At 41.0% G+C, this 9,190-nt stretch overlaps 1 protein-coding gene across 1 annotated transcript; it reads right to left on the bottom strand.

Moving 5' to 3' along the window:
- Positions 1 to 277: 277 nt before the first annotated feature.
- LOC135496881 (uncharacterized) lies at positions 278 to 7,380 on the bottom strand. The gene is made up of 3 exons (XM_064786450.1): positions 7,025 to 7,380; positions 4,725 to 4,992; positions 278 to 4,246 (listed from the first exon to the last, which is right to left on the bottom strand). Exons 1-3 carry the CDS (start codon positions 7,300 to 7,302, stop codon positions 3,668 to 3,670), a joined length of 1,125 nt encoding a protein of 374 aa, XP_064642520.1. The 5' UTR covers positions 7,303 to 7,380; the 3' UTR covers positions 278 to 3,667.
- Positions 7,381 to 9,190: the final 1,810 nt, after the last annotated feature.

Genomic DNA, 9,190 nt, shown 5'->3' with positions numbered 1-9,190 from the left:
TATTAGTGAAAAGGAAACAGTTGGCCTCTGGCCGCTTGGCTGAAACTCCAAGCCTGACCGTTTCAAGGGGCTTGACAAGTCATAAGCTGATCATCATAGCTGTCAAACTGGAAGAATTTCTTGAGCAATTCCATCTTGCTTTGTGATACTTTTTGACATCTGGCGAGGACTGCTCCTTCACCTGCTCTGGCAAAGGAACTAGGGGAAATCCTGCCTGGCTGAGGTGTTCAATTGCATACTTCAAGTAGTGGTCGGAGAAAGAAGGCCAAATACAAGATTTGTCGTGAGAAGTTTTTTATTTCATTGTTTGCATTTCCTCTCGAAAACGAAACAAATCTGGTGATCTGATCATCACGTGATAAAATGTCGAATAACAAAATATTATTCTGGAGTCTGTAATATACATTATGATAATACTTGTATTACTGCTTTTATTGACCAATAGCAAATGATAAACGACGGTGGAAGGCAGCATGACAAAGACTACAGTGCCATCTAGTGCCAAATCATTCACCTAAATTATATTCCTATCATCCTAAATGATGTACAGCGCATACACTATGAGCAGGATTTGCATAAGGGGTCATCTCAAGGGTGGGCTGCATTTTCTTGAACGAACAACCAAGTCCAGATTTCAAAACTAAATGATACAACATATTTTGTTGCACTTGAAGAAGGGTGACTTTGGCCTTTGAAGGAGATGACTTTTCCATCAAGTCCTGAATCGACTGCATCTTCTGGGTCAATTCAAAAAAGAAGCTTAATTTATGAAGCACCTTTCAAAAGACACTATTAAAAGCTTTTTAGCGTATTTCGTACAATTCTGGTATAAGTAAGGTGCAATTAGGGCGGTTGTAGAAGGTCAACTCACTTTTCAATGGCCCAAGTCAACCTTGTTTTTGTACAACTCTTCAAAACACCGCAAGAAGAAAGAAGGTGGGAATAGCCTTGTAGATTAACAATCAGATGAAAAAACATACTTTACAAAGATGAGATCATACTCAAATGTGGAATATCAGTTCAGTCTCATTTTCACTTAGCCAAGAAGTCCAGTGGCAGTGAATCAGTGAGAGTCTTTTCAAATGGATTCAGTAAGACTTCCTGCAAGTTCCTGCATACAAGCAATACACACAGGCCTTTCTATACACTGCCGCCTAATGATAGGCTTACATTCACACCATCTATACAAGAACTGTACTTTCAGTCGCAAGTGCTGTCAAACAATAAAAACTTTATAAAGAGGGTTCCCTACATCATATGAGCACAACTGACATCTGGCATCAAAAAACAAAATATACTGTATTCCAAGTACAGTGGAACCTCCCTTAGCGGACACCTCTCTATTAATTAAGGACAACCTCTCTATAAAGGACACTAGTTTTGGTCCCAAATGGGTTGTTTCCATTCAAGTTTACCTCTCTAATCAGGACACCCCTCTAATAAGGACAGCAGTTATAAGTCCCGTGGGGTGTCCTTATTGGGAGGTTCCACTGTTGGAGAGGTAAGATTATGCCAGGAAATCAAATGCGTTTGAATTGTGATTGGCTGCAGTGATCAGGTCTTGTATTTCAAGCGACATTTGAGTATGTGCATGAGTTTGGGACACAGAGATAAGGCAGATCTCTTTTTACCTGCCACAGCACTCAATTTCAAATTTAGAGTCTTTTCATTCTGTTGGAAGCCTCTCGTGCATTACCAAGTCCTCTTACCAGGCAAATATCGTACTATGTACCATGAAATATACTGCAAAGCTTCATATAAAAGTGTATTGCAGAACCCTCTTCAAAGTTTTTCAGGCAACTCTCAGAATATACTTGTTTGGGTGTTTTCAGACCAAGAATTGAATATGCATTCAAAGCAAAAAATTTTTTTGTTGAAAGACAGCAACAGCTAATTTTTTTTAGCAGCATCATGATGATAGATAACCTTTAATACTTCACTGCAATAGTCAGTTATGTTGTACACTGATAGGTCATGGATGTCGTGGCCTGTGCATCTATACATATGTAAGGCCAAAAGAAAAAGTGTTCGGTTTCTGGTTTCTGCGCGCGTCAGTTCCAACTCCTGCACGTCAATATTTTTTAATTTTTTCCGTCAATATTTTCAAGCAGAAGATATCGTGCACCTTAGCGCCACGTGGCTTATTCTGGAACTATACACGCTGAATCACCTATGGAATTTCCCTCTGGGCATTGATCACGGCGGCTCCCTACTATTAAATCTTCTCAACAGCAGAAACCTGAACAAACATGGAACAAAATTTATGTAGTTCGTCAAAATTGATTGCTGCAGCTGAAAAGTAGGCAATCTGTTGTGTTTTACCCCAGTTTTTTTTCTGTACGGAAATCTCCACATACATGTACATCTACAAAAGTGATAAAAAATATCCCAGAAAAAAACCCTGCAAGACCGCATCAATTTTCAGTGAACCGTGAAACCAGAAACGGAGCACTTTTTTGGGCGGGCCTGAAACAACTTTTAAAACAGACTTGTAGACATTCCAATATTCCATCCCCAATTAATTTATGAACACAAAAGGGAATGGCAAGAAAAGAGGTATAACATTTGGCCAGCCCTCACTAATTTTATTATACTGTATTAGGCAACAAACCCAGGATTTTGTGGAATTTCTAGGTACATGCAGGCTGTTTTCCCATTTTGTCTGGGTCTTTTGTTAGCGCCCCGACCCAGTGGCCAAGGACGAAAATACTGCTAAGATTCCACCTTCAGATTATGTGCATTTTCTGGAAATAACAAAATTCAGGTTTGTAAGATTCAGCCTGGTTATAAAGAGTTCGACCGAGAGTCTTCCAAGGATTTTGGAAACATTTAAAGTAGGTTCCCCCTCTCCCAGAGTTATCAAATTCATCGTAAAATGGAACCAGAAGACGATGATCATGCCAATAAATGTGTAAAAGATCTTAATGAAATGTGAAGTGGGACTTTTATGAGAATAACACCACAAAATAACATATTTTTGTTCCGAGCCTGCAAAAAAGGTACATCCCTCTTAAAAGTACTGTAGAGAACAGGGCAAAATTTTTTGCATCAAATATAAAAATCAATTTGCTGACAATGACACATTTCTGACAAGATTTTGTTCAAATAATTATGTGAGGGCTGGCCTTTGAACTAATTTTGTCAGACACACTCAAACAGATCAAATATTATCAAAGATGGTACTGAACTGTCAGAAAAAAAATTCCTTTGAAAATTTGGAAAAAAGACTTTCCCACAGGAGATATCAACACTTATATGATGATGCACAATTTCTTCTTGTGGCAGTCTATACCAATTTTTTAAATTTATTTTATAATTCACTTTGAATGCATAGTGACACGGACATCAACCAACCCAAACAATTCAACAATCCAGACCAGATATTCCTATTCAGTGTATGGTGTATTTACTGCATAGAGAAGTACAGTAGAACCTCTCTTAGCGGACACCTCTCTATTAAGGACACTAGCTTTGGTCCCAAATTGGTTGTTTCCATTCAATTTGACCTCTCTAATCAGGACACCTCTCTATTAAGGACAGCACTTGTCAGTCCCGAGGGTGTCCTTAATAGAGAGGTTCTACTGTATCTATTACTTAACAAAGCATTATTTGGATAATTAGCACTAATATTAGAACCTACAGGTAGCGCGTGTACTATTGGTCAAAATCAGCAGTGGTACTTCTTCATTCGCATAATTCTCGGATTCATTCCGAGTTTAATGGAACGCATCGCCATTGCGCGATTGAAATGTCGTTGGGTTTTCATCATTTCACCATATTCCTCGAAGTTTGCCTCGACGGATGTTAAAATTCCACACAATACTCCCATGACAAGGAATAGAATGATAAACAAAGTATAGTATGTAACCGTCCCATCCGGGCTTACTTCCATTTCTCGTAAATTTGCCTGTGCCGGTTGAAAACCTGGTTTTAGCTCCAATGTGTGACGGAAATGATGTGTTGCTTCCTGATAGTGTCCATACGCCTTGAGAATTTCACCGAGTGTAAAATGCTGCAGCCACGGATTCTGGTCTGGAGATTGCATTTCCAGTGATCGGCGTGTCAGAAATATCGCATCATCGAGGAATTGGAGGTTGAATAAGACGCGTGCAAGATTGAGGAGGACGTCTGGATTATTCGGTGAGATGGACAGCGCTTTCCGGAAACATTCTATGGATAATTGCGTATTGCCTCTTATCCGCCAGAAGTTCCCTATTTGATTGTAAACCTGGGCTGATTTGGGGCGCTGAAAAGGGAAGAAAATGAAACAATTTATAAATCATATTATGTCTTTTAGGTTTTTCTTCTGAACTTTCGTTAACAATAAGAAAAAATTCTTGTGTTTTGGCAGGTACCACAAACATAGTAAATATCAAATGCTCCGGCAGTGAAAGAGTTCAAAGCAGATGACATGTGCACAACACCCTTCACCAAAAAGTGTGCTTATGACATGGTTTGTTATTTTAGTTGCCAAAGCGTGATCACTGCAGAGCCCCCATCTAAGTCAAGCCAAGGGGCATACTTCAAAAATACCCGCCAATCGAAATCGCCTTATTTTCACCTCTCCTTTACTCAGTTTTACCACATACATTTATATTTCCCCAAACTACGAGTTGCAGGTGGTTGTGCACTGTAATATTGATGCAAATCCCCCCAAATGTATACCAGCAACAGAGGATGGCGACTGAAAATATGGCGGCAAAAGGGGGTTGGCAATAACTTACATCTTTCTTAGATTTCTTCAGTCGTCTCTCCAACTCATTCATGTCCACCTCAGAATGGCGTCCCGCTTTTTTCCGGAAGATCATGGCAACTTCAGGTTCTGGTATGTGCGGGTGTTCATGACGGTTGGCAATACCACGTAGGTGATCAAACTGTGTTGTGTTGATTGGTTTACCGCAGTCTAAAACTTCCTTCTTTGTTTTGCTGCAGTTAGCACTCGCGTCCGTACTTTTTGTTTCGCTAGCCTTTTCTTTTTCTTCATTTTTTTTCCTGAAAAGATGAACAACATTCAATAAGCCTGTGATAGTCCGACTTCATGCCCCAGCCCCAAGCAATACCTACAAGTATCACTATCAGAATCACAATATGGGGCACTGGCCGTCTCTTGGGTTAGATCATTATCCAGTGTAGTGGTATGTTGAGGTGGTCCTACTGTTACTGCTTAAAGCGACGCTATGATGTGATTTACAACTTTGCGGAAATATGTCCGTTTTTAATTGTTGATCACAAATGTAAAGCTCAAATTTTCCATTTTTGATTAGATTTATTATAAAATCGCTGAATGTAAACCACCGCGACCGCAAAAATGTTCATGTTGTGACGTCATCAACGAAAACGTCGTCGGCGTAGCTCAATTTCAACGGCATCGAAGCGAGCCGTCCGGGCGGGATTAAACCATCAATTTCTAGAAAATGTGCATTTCGATTCGAAAACCTTACCGATTTATGAGAAAGTGACGTAGTCATTTGTCAAAAACAGCTAAAACATTATATGGTGAAATTTGACACGAGTTACCCTTCAAGTTAGTTTAATATTGGCCTCTCTGAATCTGAATGTGCAAAAATTGCTCATCCATGTAACTACTCAACTTTTTGTGCCTTTTTTCATTAAAAAAAATTGGTCGAAGTGTGTGTCAAGTCCACGTCTAAAATATTTCCTTTTAAAACAGAGTGTTTTCATTTTGATGCATGCGGAAAATGGCAATGTGATTCGGTACGGTAATGCAAACAGTGATTTGAAGTGAGGGGATTTTTTACCCTTGAACAGTTTTAATGGGCCAAAACAGGAATAAATATTCACTGAGTAACAGGGATACTTTAGAGCAGATACATAATCGTCCCATTTATGGCATTATTCGAGCATTCTTGCTGCATACATTTGTGATTATCATCAGCTGTTATCATGCAATGGACACCAATACTGGCAGAGATAACATTATGCATTTTTTAATGTCGTTTAATTTTAACCCCTTGAAGCTGCAAACCTTTTTGCAGGGAATGACCCACGCATTGAACGGTAATGCATGGTATAATCTACATTATATGGGGCATTGGCATTGCTAATGATTGGGGACTTCCGAAGCTGGCTTCTGACTGCTCACATCGTTGACAAGAATCAGCAGCATTACCGGTCAAAATCAGAACACGATGAATGCGTACCCAGACTGGTTGACTTCCTTTGAGAACTCTTGACAATTATGCAACTCATTATCAATATCTGATCAAGTTTTCTTGGCCGGGCCTATTGTATTGAAGTTTTGGGTCCTCCTCGCTGTGCCAGGTGGCAATCATTCCTGATTCCACATTTTAGGATTGGTCCCAAATGTTTAATCACATAGGCCTACAAGAAACTTGCAAAACTTTTTGCACCCAAAATATGACATTTTGCCTCGATTAAAAATATGTGAACACAAATATTCCAATTTTGAGAATACACAATGGCAATATCACATGTGCTTTTTGAAAAAAGTTATATAATGACATTTAACTGACACATACAGGAAATTTTGAGTTTCAATGAATAGATTTCGTTGCATTACTGCCATTAGGCCTACGTATTTCGTGAGGTATCTCCTCTTCCTGGAAATTGGAATAGATTTCATGACATTTGAAGGCAAAGTCAGTAAGATGAGCTGTCTGCATGACTTTGTGTAGAACTTGAAATACGACACTTCAAATCGATGATCCCAGATATGACGGTGGTACGGTTTGCATTTAAGTAACCAATCAGTTAACAGCGCCAGCAAATGACGTTGCGCACCTGATCATGCATGAATCATTGAATGCATTAATCCGTGATTTATGTCATTTGCTGTCTCAGTTACTGCTAGCCGATTGGTCAGTTATGCGCAAACCGTACCATCGTCATATCCGGGACCAAAGTGCCAAAGTGCCAAAGTGTCATATTATTGGAGTTGTGTTTGAAGTTACGAACATTCTGATTTTTCATCGCGCGCGCCATGGGCCCTGCTGATGTCACCATGTGGTGTGAATGTGATGAACTAGGACTAGGAGATTCTCACCCTTTATGTTTGTCATCTGCCTTATCGCAATCCTGACATGTCTTGTCTGCCTCTAATTTCCATTTTCCGTCGTTGACTACTTTGTTTGTGAGGATATTCAAGAGTGGATCAAGCTCTTCTCCGCCAGGCGCAGCCCCAGCAAACAGGGAACTGTCAGAAGCGGACACTCGTCCATCTGTCAGTCGCCAGTGGGTGGAAGTTCGAGAATTACTCTGAATAACGTGCATTGAAATGATATACAATGCCATATAGGACAAACAGGGTAGATCACAAGACATTTCGATGCCCTATGCCCCTCAAACTACGCTTATTTTAAAGAGGTTCCTTTTCTTTATTTGACTTCTGAACATCAAGCACTACGGATGTACATCTTATATGCCAATGCATTGCAATGGCGACGAATTCGCCGGGCTGAATAAGCTATCGTGCGCTGATTGGTCAATATTGAATCAATATTAAAATTAAAGGGACAATATAGGCAGCAGCTAGGCAGGCAATATAAAGTTATACAAAGCCGCCAATAGAGGTATCTCACATCTCACAGTAGGTTGAAATGATTCATGCTTGTACGAGGGACTGTATATGAGTCAGTCACTTGAACTGTTGAAGATGGCCAAATTGGCACTCTCCTCCTGCCTATAGTCCCCCTTTAAATCCTCCTGTAAAAAAAGACCAGACATAGCTCCATTTTTCGAAATTGTCTACGGCTACAACAAACAATCTATGATGGATTCAGTGACCCAACAGATTCCTTGAATCATTGTGGAGAAACTGATCTTTTACTACCATGAAATTTATAATTCATTAAAGGACGATCTCAAGAATTTTTCCAAGGGAAATATTACTGGGGGGCAATTATACAGGGGGGGGGGGGGGGCAATTTGGCTTGGGGCAATTCGACTGGGGGGCAATTTTACAAGGGGGGGGGGGCAATTTCACTGAGGGGCAATTGTCGGGGGGAGCAATTTTCCGGGGAGGTGGGGAATTGTCCTGATATCGTTGAGACGCTAGTCGCTAATCAAGGGTTGGAGCCATCCATTCAAATACATCCGAGTAAGGCCAAAAAATACTCACACTGTAGGCATTTTGCCGAGTATGATGTTTCTGCTGCATGCCGGTGTAAAAGAAATGCAATTCCCCCACGGAATCTATGTCCGGTCCTTTTGTTAAAGTGAATATAAGAGTCGCCAGCAGGGCTGTCACAACCAGTCTAATTACTTTAGAGGGTCTTGAGTGCACTGCTCAGCTAGGGCTGTCACAGCCAGATTATTACATTAGAGGGACTTGAGTGCACTGCCCAGCTAGGGCTGTCACAACCAGTCTAATTACTTAAGACGGACTTGAGTGCACTGCTCAGCTAGGGCTGTCACAACCAGTCTAATTACTTAAGACGGACTTGAGTGCACTTCTCAGCTAGGGCTGTCACAACCAGTCTAATTACTTAAGACGGACTTGAGTGCACTGCTCAGCTAGGGCTGTCACAGCCAGTCTTATTACATTAGACGGACTCAGAGTGAACAGCTATGAGGAAATTTGACTGCACAGCTTGGTGTATACTGTCAAAACCAGTCTCATTATCTGAGGGTCTTGGGTGGGCAGCTAGCGCTGTCACAACCAGTCTTATTATTTTAGAGGGTCTTGGGTGGTCAGCTAGCGCTGTCACAACCAGTCTTATTATCTTAGAGGGTCTTGGGTGGGCAGCTAGCGCTGTCACAACCAGTCTTCTTCTTTTAGAGGGACTTGGGTGCGCAGTCACAACCAGTCTTATTGATTTAGAGGGACTTGGGTGGGCAGCTAGCGCTGTCACGACCAGTCTTATTATTTTAGAGGGTCTTGGGTGGGCAGCTAGCGCAGTCACAACAAGTTTCATTACGCCGCAGGGACTTGGTTGCGAAGCTATAGCTGCTATTGAACCCTTATTTCCGCATGTGGTTCATGGAGTTGTCCCTCCATTGTCGTAGTCAGGCGGCAGAGCAGGTGTAATGTTTTTGAGTGTTTCTGTTTTTGAGTGTTTCCCCTCATTGTTTGGGAACGCTCAAAACTAGATTGACGAGTTTTTCTGTGTATCCCCCCTATTGAAAAGTCATGGTCTCTCTAGCTGCCTATTGTTTGGAAACACTGAAACATGGGGAACAACCACAGATGTTACACCGGGCTTATTTAGGG

The sequence above is a fragment of the Lineus longissimus genome, chromosome 12, assembly GCF_910592395.1.
Source record: "Lineus longissimus chromosome 12, tnLinLong1.2, whole genome shotgun sequence".
NCBI classification, from domain to species: Eukaryota; Metazoa; Nemertea; class Pilidiophora; order Heteronemertea; family Lineidae; genus Lineus; species Lineus longissimus.
This window is presented reverse-complemented; position numbering and strand designations above follow the sequence as displayed.